The sequence below is a fragment of the Ursus arctos genome, unplaced genomic scaffold (assembly GCF_023065955.2).
Source record: "Ursus arctos isolate Adak ecotype North America unplaced genomic scaffold, UrsArc2.0 scaffold_33, whole genome shotgun sequence".
Lineage (NCBI taxonomy): Eukaryota > Metazoa > Chordata > Mammalia > Carnivora > Ursidae > Ursus > Ursus arctos.
In genome coordinates this window covers 22,132,943-22,148,073 of record NW_026623019.1, presented here as the reverse complement: position 1 = coordinate 22,148,073, position 15,131 = coordinate 22,132,943, and the positions used below count along the sequence as shown (strand labels likewise).

The window sequence follows — 15,131 nt, the reverse complement described above, 5'->3', positions numbered from 1 at the left end:
TATCCTGCAGAGTGGTTTCACTGCCCTAAAAATCCTCTGTGCTCTGCCTGTTCCTCTCTCCCTCCCCCACAACCACTGGCAAACACTGATCTTTTAACCGTCTCCATAGTTTTGCCTTTGACAGAATACCGTGTCCTTAGAATCCGACAGTATGCAGCCTTTGCAAGTTCTCTTCTTTCACTTAGCGATAGGCTCTTAAAGTCCCTCTACGTGTTTTCATCCACAGCTCATTTTTTGCTGAAAAATATTCTGTGGCCTGTGTATGTTTCGCGATTTATGCACTCACCTACTGAAGGACATCTTGGATGCTTCCAAGCTTTGGCAATTATGAATACGGCTGCTGTAAACATTCACGTGCCGGCCTTTTGTGTGGACATACATTTTCCACTCCTTTGGTAAATACCAAGGGGCATGGTTGCCGGGTTGTATGGTGAGAGTATGTTTAGTTTTGAAGGAAATCCTCAAACCATCTTCCGAAGTGGCTGCGTTCCCACCAGCAACGGATGAGAGTTTCTGTTGTTCCTGGACATCTCACCAGCCTTTGGTGTTTTCAATGTTCTTGATTTTGGTCATTCAAATAGGTGTGCAGTGAACAGTGCTTTATTCAGAAAGATTTAATAGAGATGCTGCTGGGCCTCCTAATATCCTGTAAACTAGAAGACGTGGGGATGTAGGATTCATATTATTGAATAGATGTTAGTGCTGAAACTCACTGGACTGAATGATTCTTCTAGATCAGAGCAGATAATAGATAGATAGATATTATCTATCTATCTAGGCTTTCTGGGCCACATGGTCTCTATTGCAGCCACTTAGCTATGCTTTTGTAGAGCGAACGAAGACAAAGACGATACCTAAATTAGTGGCCTACGATTCAGCGAAACTTGATTGACCAAACAGGTGGTGGGCCAGATTTGAGCCGTGGGTTCTAGTTTGCAGACTCCTAAACACATGGCAGAGCAGGTCTGGAATTAATTTCTGCCTCACTGCCTGCCTCTGTAGATAATTTTAAGACAAAAGAGCCGTATTTGTTTTTAAGACTATGTATAAGAAAGAATCTTACAATTTACAGATTTCGTTTGAGTTGGGTAGGCAGAGATGAGGTCCTAGCATGCGGACTGCTTAGGGATAGGTTAGTGCTCCTTCCAGAGCCCTCTGGTGGCTGGAAGAGGCTGTTGCCACAACCCCTAGGGAAGGGACCGTTCTCTTATCCTTGACTGTCCTGGTTACTGTTATCCACACAGCTTTAATCACGACCATGTGGGTTAGAAGGGAATACCCATTCCCTTAGTCCTGAGGGTGCCCAGAGGGGGTCGAAGATCAAGAATATGATTGATTTCACTATCAGGAACCCAGAGAGGCTTCTCTGGAGGTTTTCCTAGAGTTTCTACTCAGCTAGTTCTCTCAATACCAGTTTATCGGGTTTCTCATTAGAGGCGAAGACATTTGAACTAGCTTCAGGCACAGGGCATCAGCTTTTAAATATTCAAAACTCTCACTTGGTGGTGAAGTGGTTTTGATGAAGTATATTCCTTGTCCTTAAAGAGCAGAAAAATTATCCAATTAGCTATCATCATAATGATCTGATGCAGTGAGGCTTGTGCTGGAAGCAATAATGATACTGAGTGGATTTCAGACAGACTCATTATCTCTTTCTATTTCTCAAAATTCAAGTTCCCTGTAAATCGTGTGCCTCCTGGCAAGGATTTATAGATACAGAAATATCTAGCTTTCTAGAGATAAGTGACCCGCTATGATAAATACCCTCTACCCGTGCTTCTGATGAACAGATCATAAGAACCCCCTCAGGAAATGCTTTTGTGCAGTTTTGGGAAGAGCGTTTATTGTGTGAAAGGAAAATGGGAAAGATCAGATTACTTTACAACTTCTAATCTTCTTTGAGATGTGCTTCCCATCATTTCTACTCCCCCCTTCACGTGTCCTTCCCCTTCTCAAGTCTCTCATTTTATTTTTAAAAGACTTTTATTTATTTGTCAGAGAGCGCATAAGCAGGGGGGAGCAGCAGACAGAGGGAGAAGCAGGCTCCCTGCTGAACAAGGAGCCTGATGGGGGACTCGATCCCAGGACCCTGGGATCATGACCTGAGCTGAAGGCAGACGCTTAACTGACTGAGCCACCCAGGTGCCCCATCAAGTCTCTCATTTTAATCTCTCTCTCTCTCTCTGATGGGTTATCAAATCCGTTTCCATTTTCTGTTCTTATTTGGCATAGGAATTGGAAGGGGGAATTACATGGCATCACATGTTTCTCCTGTAAAAACTGAATCCTTGTATTATGTGGCCTGGAGTCAGGGACATTTCTGGGGAGGGTTGGGCCAGGGGCAAATTGTGTGTGCACCCAAGTCACCAATGCTTTTATACAGGTAAAATCTGGCTACAGTGACTTGAAAGGCAAAAGAGCAATGTCACCGAAGTGCAACATGGCTGTGAAGGACAAGAGAGGGGTAGTGTTGACAGCTTGAGTCAGCCATGACTTAATACATTCTTTGATCATGCTTGACATGGGACATGTAAATTATGCATCGTCAAAAACCTTTTGAATTTTAGGTGAACTTGTAACAGTATATCCATCCACCCACCTCTCTGTCCATCCACAAACCCATCCCTGATTCATCCATACGCATCTGTCTGTCCACCCATCCAGGCACCCATTCATGATTCAACCATCCATCCATTTGTTCATCTCTTCATGTAACAAGTATGAATTACAAGGCCCCTCTGTGTCAGGATCCGTGGAAGTATTGAGTGACCTAGCCCACTGATCTTCAACTGCTTTACCACCAAGCCGGGGTCCCCTTCATCATCTATACTCCCCCATGACCTCATGTTTTCAAAAGATTTTATCTCAAAAAAATACTCATAAAGTAACAATTAATTTGCTTCCTAATTTTCATCAGGCATACACAGCTACAACTACCACCCAGAGCCTTTGAATACCCAGAGGTCACTAGCCAAAAGCCAAACAATTGACACCTGGTTATTACACTTACAGGACTCTTGGAGTCCACAGCAGGGGTTATAAAGTGATGGTTGTTGAATTACACTGTGACCCAGATATATGTTCTTTGGGCCAAATAAGTTTTTTAAAATGGAATCAGTTGCCAGAAAGTCCCAGCTTTTCTTGCTCCGGGTGGTTTGGTAACACTAGGCCTTTCCCTTTGTGGCAACACGCAGCCGGACCTAAGCTGCAGTGCTCTGTAAGAAGACTCCTTTGCTCTCCAAATTGCCACCATCCCTGCTTTGCCGGTTCACCTTCTGCCTCCATTGATACTGAGTTTGGGACCACCTTCTTGGACCAGTAAGGATCAGATGCCCGAGAAATTAATTTATCGGAGGCCCTACAATGAGGAAGCAATAGACCTTGACCTGAAACCTGTGTTTTCCTGTACAGTGCTCTGCTGTCTTCCTAAGTGACTGCTCTCCTGCAACTCTTGTCCTTGTCTGGCCCCAGGGCATTCCCACCATCTCATAGCATGGCAGTTACCCAGATTAATAGTGTTCTGTCTAATGCTCTCATAGGGATGGTTCCTAATGGTCCCCAAGGCGTTCGTAAGAGATCCTGTTCCTCTCGTAACAATTAGAAATGACAGACTGGACTCTTTTCCTAGTTAGGATGTAGAAAAGCCTGAGACATTCATCTCCCCCAACACCAAGATAACACATTAAGCTACACAGACTACAGAATCGTGGTTTTGAAACCAATCTGAGCGCAAAGAAACCTAAATACTGAAATCCAGAATGTCCTTCCTGGGACAGTGGAGACCTGCGCTGGCTTCACTTCTGCTGGTGTGGAAGGAGGAGGAGGAGTACGCCGTAGGTGGGGACAAGGGAACCAGCCATATCTTTAGCAAGCTTTCAATGGCCATGAGTGGGCTGACTTAACTGATTCGGATAGCCAAGACTCCAGCTACAGAGTGAGTTGCACTTTCCACCACCATTTGGCCCTAGGCCTTCACCAAGAGAAGAGGGAAGAAGTCAGACAGGGCTGGAGAACTGAGTGAAATTCCTCCGAGGCGCTCCAGACTTTCAGCCAGGGTAGGGTAGCTCTTGCCCACAGCAGGGAAAGGACCACACAGGGAGGTCCTTCTGAAGTGCTGAGAGCCAGAGATGGGACTGGAGAGCAAAGGAGACTCCTTGAAGCTCAAAAAGTTGAGAGCAGGGCTGTAAAGCGTAGAGAACTCTCCAGAGTCTTATGGGTGCTAAGATCCCAAGCCCTGCTGAAGGGTAAGTTCCGAGAGCATTCTCAAGCATTTGAAACCAGGGGTGAGTAAACTCTAACCAAAGTTGCGACAAAGGTAAATCTGAGCAAAGAGGCAACCAAGTTACAGAAAACCTAACTTAACTAAGGTTGGGAGTTCTACTTTGCTGAGTTTAATTCTGCAACGCAGAGACCCAAATGGATTAGGTGGAGCCAGATCTACCCTTTCCTGCCAACCACACTCCAAGCAATCCAGGTCCTTGCTGGCAAGACACACACCTCATTTAATTAATGTACACTAATAATATGCACAATTAACGTACACTAGTAATTTGCACTCATTCTTAGGATACTACTGCACATTTCTGTAATCTGGTATGGTATGCTAAGGGAGGATCAATAAGAGAGTGTTCCTTTTGGCAAAAAGAATACCAGATAGGCAGAAGGGAGACGTGATTACCCAACCTCACCGAATTTATTAGAAAAGCGTATTTTTAGAGAATTGTTAGCTCTTAAAGAACTCAACTAATCACTGGTCTTTACATCACAATGTCTCATTAGAGACACTATTACTCTTAGTAGAACAGCTCCTGATGCAAGATTTAAAGGATAGAAAATCCTTATTTTCCATTACCAAACAGAGTTTTTGCCAGAAACAAATGTCCAATGGGAGATCTGAGGGGGCAAACAAAAAATTTGGTTAATTGGCCTTAGTGTCTTCCTGAAAACCTGATCATTAAATGGTTTCTTCCTTGGTGAGTCAGGGAGACTTAGTTTCTAGTGATATTAGTGTCTCTACCTTTCCTCCATTCGTTTTGAACCCTTTCCCTACTCTGAACATTTGCAGTTAGCCTTTCTCTGTGGGTAACTTCTTAGATGAAGTCTTTTCAGTGCTTAGCTGTTGGAGATCTGCAGTCAAACCCAAAGCAAAGGATACCAATTTGAGGACTTTTATTTTAAAGAGGGGCCTTGGCTTTGCTCTGAATATCTTGACATGCTTCCTGACATTTCCCCCAACATCAAAATTCTGATTTCAGTCATGCACAGGGCTAGCAGGGGAACAAAGGCTATTCTGAGGGTGAGGAGAGACCATGCTCTGTGCCAGGCACTAGTCTAATGGCTTTTCATCTGTCAACTGTTTGCTTTGTACACCAGATCTTCATGGTAGGGACTATTTTTATCTTCATTTCATGGAATCAAGGAGCTCTAGCATTAGTGGTTCTCTATTCCTGTGTGCAGTTTCTAGCTCAGGGCTCAGCAAACTTTTTCTACGTTAGGCGGTGCAGATCATAGGATTTCTGTTCCAACTACTCAATCTTGCCCTTGGAGCATGACCGCATCCATAGGCAGTATGCAAACAGATGGGTGTGGCTGTGTTCCAGTAAGAATTGGTCCTGAAATGTGAATGTCATGTAATTTTCATGGTCATGACATTACTATTCTTTGTTCGATTGTTCTAAACCATTTAAAAATGGGAAAACCAATCTTGGCTCAAGGGCTGCACAAAGCCTGGTGGTGGTCAGGATTCAGCCTGCAGGCTTTAGTTTGCGGATCTCTGACCTAGATTAAAATTGAGACCTCACTGCTCTCCCATCAGGTCTGAATATCAAGCACCTGGAATGGATTGCCTCATCACTGGTAAGATGCAATGTTTAGAATTTGAAAGAGGCTCTCTCTAAGAACTGATGGAAACTGTCATTTTGATATGCTCTGCCAGGGCACGTAGGAGGGCAGGCACACGGCTCTGGACCATATCGTGTTGGTAGTGATGGTGGCACAGGCACTGAGAAGTGCTTTGGGACCAAGCCGACTTGGATTTGAACCTCACTTCTGCGTTCACTAGCCGAGTGACTTTGAGCAAGTTATTTTTCCTCCTGAATGTCAGAATCCTCATCTACAAAAGGAGGATAAGCAGTCCTCCTTTATGATTATTAAGCGACAGAATACAGACATTGCTTGACAACATAAGTGATCATATATTGCTCAGAACATTAGAGTTTAGTAGAAAGTAGCACTGCATGCATTTCTATGATGTTCCTGACCAGTTCTGTTTAGTTCAGTGTTGCTTTTGGACTGTACACTATTTTATCTACTTATTCTTTTATTAAAAAGGCAGGAATTGTTCCTCTTTTAATCATTGCAAATATATAACATATGAGTATTTACGACATATGTGTAGTTTAAAGAATAGTTGAAAAAAGGCCCAGGACCCCCTGACTCTGCTTATGAATTAGAATATCACCAGATGCTCTGAAGTCTCCTGTGCACCCCTCCCAGATCACCCCCTTCCCTCCTCTGCACTGTTCTGAATTTGGGGTTATTCATTCTCTCATTTTGCCTTTGTAAATGTACTTCGTGTTATCACTAAATCATGCATTGCTTTGTTTTTGACTTCCCTAAAATGGAATCATACTCTAGTCTTGCGTCTCACTTGGTCATCAGCAGTGTGCTTGAGGCTGTTCCACGTGGATGCATGTAGCCCTAGGTCTTCATTTGTCCTTCTATGTAACTAATATTCTATGATGTGACCATGTCACATTTTATGTATCCACTCTGCTCATGGACATTTGGGTTATCTAGGCTTCTTGAATAATTCTCATGGGAGTGTATGTAAAGGAGTTCTTAGCCTAGGTATGAACCTAAGTGGAATTGGAGAGCCATAGAGTGTGAGCTTTTCTAGGAAGTGATGGCTTGTTGCTAATGGGATTGCCCCAACTCACATTCACACCCACAGTACATGAGGGTCCCCAGTGCTTCATAACCTTTTTTCTTTTCTGTTAAGCTCTTAAAAATTGAAGTATAACAGAATCAGAAAAGTGTACAAGGCGTAAATATAAAGCTCGGTGAGTTATTACCAAGCAAGCATGTAGGTAACTACCCCCCAAGTCAGGGAGAATTGGTAACACCCCAGAAGCTTCTCTTCTGCCCCTTCTCAATATTTGCCTTCTCCCTCCTCCCCAAAGGTGATCACATCTCTGACTTTTAACACATTAGTTGTGTTTTACTCATTTTTGAAAACTCTGTAAACTGAATTCATTCAGTGTGTATTCGTTTATATCTGTCCTCTTCTGTTCAGTTTTTTTTTTCTTTTTTTTTTAAAAGATTTTATTCATTTATTTGACAGAGATAGAGACAGCCAGCGAGAGAGGGAACACAAGCAGGGGGAGTGGGAGAGGAAGAAGCAGGCTCATAGCAGAGGAGCCTGTTGTGGGGCTCGATCCCATAACGCCGGGATTACGCCCTGAGCTGAAGGCAGACGCTTAACCGCTGTGCCACCCAGGTGCCCCTCTTGTGTTCAGTTTTATTTCTGTGATAGTCACCCATCTTGTGTGGAGCTTTAGTTCATTTCATTTCATGGCTGTATAGCATCCCGTTGTATATCTATTCTCCTGTCGGTAGACATTTGAGTTTCCTATTTTTTTTCCTACTACAAAGGCACTACTACGATAATTCTGTATATTTCTTGGTGCGGCACACACGAGTTTCTGTTGCATATGGAACTACTAATGGAATCGTCATATTATAGGGTAAACATGTTGAACTTTTGTAGATAATGCCAGTTTCCCAGAAAGTTCTACCACATTGCTGCTCCACTGGCAGTATTAAGGGTTGCTTTTCCTGCAAAGCCTCATGAGTGCTTGGTACTAGGTTTTAAATTTTAACTATTTAGATCGTTGTAGAAATGATTTCTCATAGTTTTAATTTACATTTTCCTGATCATAAAGAGGTTAAGCACATTTTCACTAGTTGTGGGCTATTTGGATATCTTATGAAGTGCCTATGTATGTCTTATGCTGATTTTTCTTCTGAGAATATATATATATTTTTTTCTTAGAATATATATATATTTGTTATATATGTATATAAATATATATGTATATAAAATGTTATATATATATAAATATATATGTATATAAAATATATATTTTAAAATATATATAAAATATATATTTTAAAATATATATAAAATATATATTTTAAAATATATATAAAATATATATTTTAAAATATATATAAAATATATATTTTAAAAAGTGTATTGTTTATTGATTTATAGGAGTTAAAAAAAATTCTACATAGGTCTTTTTCTTGATTATACATGTTAGTGAAATCTTTTTCCCCGCACTGGGGCTCACCATTTCACACCCTGAATGAGATGTCCCAATGAGCAGAGGTCTTTGAGTTTAACGGCGCCCCCTCTGGAGCTGCGTGGCACTGCACCTGCTGCCATCTGTCGGATTTACAAAGGACAGGAACAGGGTCAGACCACCTAGGGAAGCAGAACTTTCTCACTTTCCAACACGAACTTCCAAATTACAACCTTTCACAATTAACTTGTTCCCAGACTGAATACAAAAGAGGGGTGAGCTTTCAAACCAAACTGGGATTTTAAGAATAAACAATGTGTAGCTTATATACAAAGGTGCTGACATTTTAACCACCAGGAGCATGGCCAGGTCTCCAGAGTAGAGCCCTTTCATGTCAAGCAGGAGGATTAGCCTGGAGCAGAGCTAATGGCTTGGGCTGCTTTGGCTCTGGTCCTGGTTCCCTTTGGCCCCCCGTCTGGGTCATTAGGCTGAAGTCTGCATTGAGGGCCACTAGAGTGGGGGTGCTGCTTAGTAACATGCTGGACAGCTCAGCTCTGTGCTTTGTCCCTTGTCAGGGGGAGCTATGAATGTATGGGTGAGTGAGTGAGAATGTGGCGGGGAGGAAATAGCATCTAATATTTGGATTTAGTAATTTATTTTTCAGTGGAAGGTAAAATAGTACTCTTAGAACTTAAGAGAGCTATGGAGAAATCCTTGTATGTATTGAAAAAACTTTTTAAAAACCCCTTGTCCCTTTCCCATCAATATAGTGGTGACGTTTTTGAACTTGTTGTTATGGTATCAAGAAGAGATATAATAACAGTGACTGTGACTTGAAAAAAGAATGAAAGAAAGATAGGAATTGCATTGAAAGGGCCCATACAGTGCTGATCAGGATGAGTAAATAAAGATGTTACCTTTGTGATCTCACAGGGAAACTTTAGAACACTAAGGCTATAGAGGAAAGCCCAAAAGGCTTTAGAAAGACATTATTTTCTTAAAGCAGGTGTTTGATTAATCCCTCAGAAATATTCTGTAAAGGGTGGATTAAAAATTATCTCTTCTTTTGAAAGAAAAAGGTAGCACATATGGCTACTTCTTCTTCCTTCTCCAAGGCCCTATAGTTAATGGAAAAGGTACTAGAAAGCAGATCCAGGAAAGGATACCATTTTTGGATCAGAAGTCTGACAGTGTCTCTGGAAGATGGGAAACAGATGGAGCAAATCCAGGTTAAACACATATGTAGGGTAGAAGTGGTTCTGGGTGCTTCAGGCAATAGATACACAGGGCCGCCATCATGGTGAGTGGGCAACTGCATTTGGCTCAGTTGGGTAGCTTTGACCTCTTTCTCTGGTTCCTCGTGGGCAGCAGCAGGCTTGAGCTGGAGGTACCCCGTGTGTGGGCAACACCCAGAAGAATTACAACCTTCAGTTTAAAATCAAGTTACTAACACACACTCCTCCCAGATGGCATGCCCCACCATTCACTCCTTCCTTACAAACCTCTGGAGGCCACTGCGTTAAACAGATAACGTCAGATAAAAAAAAAAAAAAAAAAGTCCATCTGTGAATCACCCAACACTTAAGAAAACATCAACTCCATGAATGAGAGATTCTGACTTAGCGAACCAAAGGACCCTTGCCAAGAAAGCAGCATTAACAGCAAACAGGATTGGGCTTTAAAGGAAACAAAGTGGAATTTCCTCAGAGGAATAAGAGGAATGTATTGCATGAAATAGAAACAAGCAGCTATTTCAAGAACCAAATAGGTATTATGTTGGAAATGAAACTTTTAATTGGTATTTTTAAAAAAACTCAAGAAAAGCAGATGTATGAAGCTGAAGAATAAATTAGCAAGCTGGAAGTTTGAATTAAGAAATAATTCAGAAAAGGGACGCCTGGGTGGTTCAGTCAGTTAAGCATCTGCCTTTGGCTCAGGTCATGATCCCAGGGTTCTGGTATCGAGTCCCGTGTTGGGTTCCTTGCTCAGCAGGGAGCCTGCTTCTCCCTCTGCCTGCCACTCCCCCTGCTTGTGCTCTCCTCACCCCGTCCCCCAACAAATAAATAAAATCTTGAAAAAAAATAATTCAGAATGTGTTACAAAAAGACACATTTAGAAGAAACAAGGGTTATAAGGCATGGAGGAGAGACCTAGGGGTTTCAAGGTCCATTTGCTTGGGCCTCTCAAAGGAGAGGAGAGAGAAAGGGGGTGAGGAAGAGAAGAATCAAACAGTCATGGAAGAATACAAGTCGTTGGATTAGAAGTGTCCCCACAGTGCTGATCATGATATGTAAATAAAGACACTCCTCAGACCTATTCTAGTGAAATTTCAGCCACTGGGGGTAAAGAGAAGATCTCAAAAGGCTTTAGGGAGAAGGTAGATGGAATACTGTTTTGATTTAGAGGCATGAGGACTTTTGAGGGGTAAAGGAGGGAATCCATCTATGGGGAGACGCTTGGATGGAAATAGATTTAATACTACAATATAATTCTGCATTTTAGAAATAAAAATTTCCTGTTGTTTTCTTTGGCAAACTCTTCTTGGTTGTTAGTGTTACCTATTTATCCTTGGAGCATGCTTTGGATTCTCTAAGATATGTTCGGGGTTTAGTCAAAAGTGGAGTCTTTGAAATGCTGCACGATCCTGCTTTGAAGTTAGGCCCCAGAAGCTTCACAGTCATCTCTATTGCAGCCCCTTTCCTCCTCGCTGAGGCCACGACCTTGTTTACCACCCTGGAGGGCACAGCTGGGATTAGTGGCTGAGATTTCCTTTCAAAATCCAGAGGCTTCCAGTGGAAGGGTTGACTGTTCTTCCTATGCGGATGGCTTTGTTCAGGCTTGCTGGTAGCCTGACAGGATTGCCCATATTCTACCCTGAGCAAGAGGGAATGCTCTTTACCTTAGATAATCTTTTGAAGTGAGTAGGAAAGGACAGATGCTGAGTTCTATTTCATATTAAGATTGAATTTGCAAGGCTTTACTTATTGGTAACTTGATAACCTTGATTAACTGTACGGGGCACTGGAGTCCTCAGACTACACGTAGGTTTATTATGGAACAATTAATCAGGGAACACGAGCTCCAATTTCTTAGCAAAGAGCTCCTCGTGGTGAGGAATGGTGATCGGTGTTACCGGATTATTATTTATGTAGGGATTTCTCTCTCTCTTTTTTTTTTTTTTTTAGTGTAGAATATCCCATTTTATTGAATGAAGGGACTCTAGGTTCTGTAATCTTCTGTATTAATACCCTAAAATTTTCTTGTGTGTTTCTAGAGGCCAGAGCCCAGCCGTTGCTGAATTTAACTTACTCCTGAAAGCTCACACTTTGGAAACCTATGGGGTGGACCCCCACCCATGCAAGGTGAGTGCCCCTCATAGCAGGCTGACCTGTAACGATTGTTTTGTCCACAGAGAGTTAATTAGTGTGTGGGATATTTCTACAGGCTGACCCATTGCCCCTAATTGGAAAGGACAACAGTAGGCTGTAGTCACAAGTTCTGGTGGTTGATTTTCTCCGTTACAAGCCTTCCAGTTGCTTGCTGATTGCTGTGTAGTAGCCCCGCTTTCCTAAACTAACATACATGATTCATTCACCCATCAAATGCATGGTTCTACCCCTGAGAAGTTATAGGGTCCCAACAGATTTATTTTGAAGACCCTTGTCAGCAAGAAGGCAACCTTAAAGACAGGGAAAGTAGAAGAAAAAAAAGGACTTAAAATTTATTTTGACGTTAGGAATTTTTTGTTTGTTTCCTTTGCTCATATTATTTGACGGTATTTCTCTCAAGCATGTATCAGAATCACCTGGGCTCCACCCCAGAGCTCCTGGGGGTACAGCTGGGGGATATGCTTTTTTAACAAGCCCCCAAGATGATGCACGCATTTCTAGAAATGTTTTACGAAAATGGTTTTCTTCTTTCCATACCTTAAACTACATGTCAACCAGACACTCACTAGAATTCTATACTGAGCATTTATCTCAGCCAAGCTCTTAAAGGTAAGTTCTTGGGTCCTGCTGGGACATTTCCTTACCCACATAGGATCAGCTAATCGTATTTGGTGAAGAACTAGTTCTATAGCTCTTAGTGCAGGTTGCTCGTTAGAAATACTTGGGGAGCGTCATACTCCTGCCACCCAATGACATCAGTGTCTGTGGGGGAGCAGACCAGGCTTTCCAGATGATTCCAACATGCCGCTGAGGCAGGGAGCTGATAGTACTTGTTCACATTGGCATTTTTTTTTTTAATTGGCACAATTATTTTAGCATATTTGCCAGGTATAAATCAGTGTATTCCATTTACTGAATTAGATTTTATCCACAATTTTGAGCCTGTTTGTCTTATTTATTACTTGGAGATGGACTTGATTTTTGTTCCTGTTATTCCTTTGCTTTTACTGATCTATGCTTAGTTTTTCTGGTTGAGGCTGGAAGCGAAGTGGGCATTTCTGGACGTATCTTTACATTAAAACTGCCAGGAATTTTGTGTGGAATTTAATCAAGTTAAATTAGGGCTTTGGTTTCATAGCATCTTTGATTCTGGGGCTAACGATGACTGAGTGCAGTTTGCCCACATTACAGGGCAACTCTGAGACCGTGGGTGGCCCCAGGACACACTTGGAAATAGACATAGTGGTTTGAGACTAACCTACCTTTTCCCAGGATGTTCTTGGACAGGTAGGTGGTCTCTTCCTCCAAGAAAAAAGCTACATATTCCTGGACCTTCCCCAGATTTTAGAAGTACTATCCTTGGAAGTCCCATCTCATAAACTCAGTTTATTGCCATGATCAATGGAATTAACCTGAAATTAACCCAGGGAGAGGATGAATGAGAATGCCATTTATCATTTATTTTATATTTCTCCATCCAAATGTTTTTATTTCTCTTTTTTTTTCCAGGATTCAACAGGCACAACAACATTTTTAGGATTCACTGCAGCAGGCTTTGTGGTATTCCAGGGAAATAAGCGAATCCATTTGATAAAATGGTAAGGACTTCTTTGGGAAACTAGCTTACCATTTTTCTTGATCTTGCTTTTTTTCCCCAGCCTTTGATTCTGCCTGTTTGGAAATGTCCGGTAGAATGCCTAGTATTCATTTCTTTGCTATGGAGCTTCTTCATGAAGGCATTATTCATCTGTAAATAAAAGCCAACCTAGGTTGCCCTAGACCTCAGGAGACCTGAGGTGTGTCTTGGGCTCAGGCGCTTTGGCTCCAAAGAGAAGGTATCCAGTGTTTCCTCACCAGCAGTGGCTGCTCTGGCCCGAGGGGTAACCTGGGGTAGGGCAGGGCAGGGTAAAAGTGCAGGTTCCTTTGAATAACTCAGGACCCTCTTCTCCTGCCCCCTCCTCTCCATTCTCCTCTTCTCCTCTGTTGAGTCCTTGTTGCAGACACTTCCTGTGTTACCCAGTCTATCAGTGAAAATGCTTTTGGCTCAAAGTAACAGGAACATCTGCTCACAGTGGCTTACAAATAAAAGGACTGATTATTTTACACAGTAAAAGTTCCAGAGGTCGGGCATTTCCATGATCCTTTAACTTGAGTGCCTGACAACACCGTGAAGGATCTGGGTCTCCATTTCCTTCTCTGTCATCCCAGGGTGGTGGCTTTTGTCCCCAGGCTCATGCTTGTAAGGTGGCCACACAAGGAACTCTGTGCATCCCATCTTCATTCAGCAACACCTAGAGCCTGGAGGAGAACATCCCCTTCCATGTGTCTCCTATTAAAACATGGAGGACTTGTTTTACAGAAGCCCTGTAGGAAACTTCCGGTATATCTTGTAGGGCAGGATTGGGTCACAATCACTTACTTAAATCAATTCCTCAGAGAAGGATGGGAACTCCACGACTGGGTTGGTCAAATCAAGACCCAACTCTTGCGGCTGGAAAGAACATGATCTGTATGGAAAGAACATAATCTGTATGAACCCATCACCTTGAGGAAGAAAAAAGTCTGAGTCATGTCAATACAGAGGTGGGAGGATGGAGCAGGGTAGGTGACCAGCAGGGCCCATGGTGTCCAATCAAGGAGAAGATGGTTTGGGCAAAGAGCAAGAAGGCTGAACATATGTGGAATATTGTAAAGGCTCAGTCTTGTTCATACCTTCAGCTTGATTCAGTTTCCTCCCTGATGGCCCCTGACAGGTTTGTCACATCACCCCTGCCATCATGTCTCACTGGGTGGTGGGCTCCCCCTGTGGCCTGAAGTTCTTCTTGATGGGCCAGAGGGCATCCACCTTCAGTCGTGGGTTGGAAATGCTCTTGCATTTACCTGAAGCTCAGTTTCTTGGTTTTGTTAGCTTCAGGATTCCCGGCACCCCTTTATCAACACCCCCACTCGTGCACTGTGCTCTTGGCACCCCCCCTCCCTTTCAAACGTTCTCTATTGGGTTAGCATCAGCCAGCTGATGTCCACTCCACTCCTACACCCTCTACTCCTGTTTCTGCGATCCCAGGTTTCACCAGTCTCTTCCTTGACCTCTCTGTCAGTGCCTTTTGTTCAGCTCATACTTTCTGCTCCCACTTGTTCTTTCTCCACAATGAGCATTCTCAAAACTCTTCTTCACTTCGCTTTTCTGAGTCTCTGCATACTCCATCATAAGATGGGAATCCATTACATCTGGTTGCCTTACAGGGAGGGAAGGAGTTGGGGGAGAAGCAAATGCAGCCGTGTTGTGAGTGGTGGGATTCATGAACTCTGACATCTTGTGTACGAGTAGCATGGTGGGGTGGCCAGTTTTCTTCCCTGTGTTTCCCGCACCTTGGAAAGAGCAGTATTCATCACCCTTCAGGCCATTCCAGAATAAGCTCCCTAGGGATTCCTATTG

The 15,131-nt window shown here is 42.8% G+C and overlaps 1 protein-coding gene across 3 annotated transcripts in view; it reads left to right on the top strand.

Annotated features, from left to right (window-relative positions):
- The window catches only part of FRMD3 (FERM domain containing 3), a 295,847-nt gene that overhangs the window by 200,935 nt on the left and 79,781 nt on the right, over nucleotides 1–15,131 (top strand). For all 3 annotated transcript variants that reach the window (XM_044391132.3, XM_026518786.4, XM_057305659.1), the window contains exons 7-8: nucleotides 11,581–11,668; nucleotides 13,205–13,293. In XM_044391132.3, coding sequence (XP_044247067.2) covers nucleotides 11,581–11,668; nucleotides 13,205–13,293 — 177 coding nt within the window. The remainder of the gene's footprint in view (nucleotides 1–11,580; nucleotides 11,669–13,204; nucleotides 13,294–15,131) is intronic.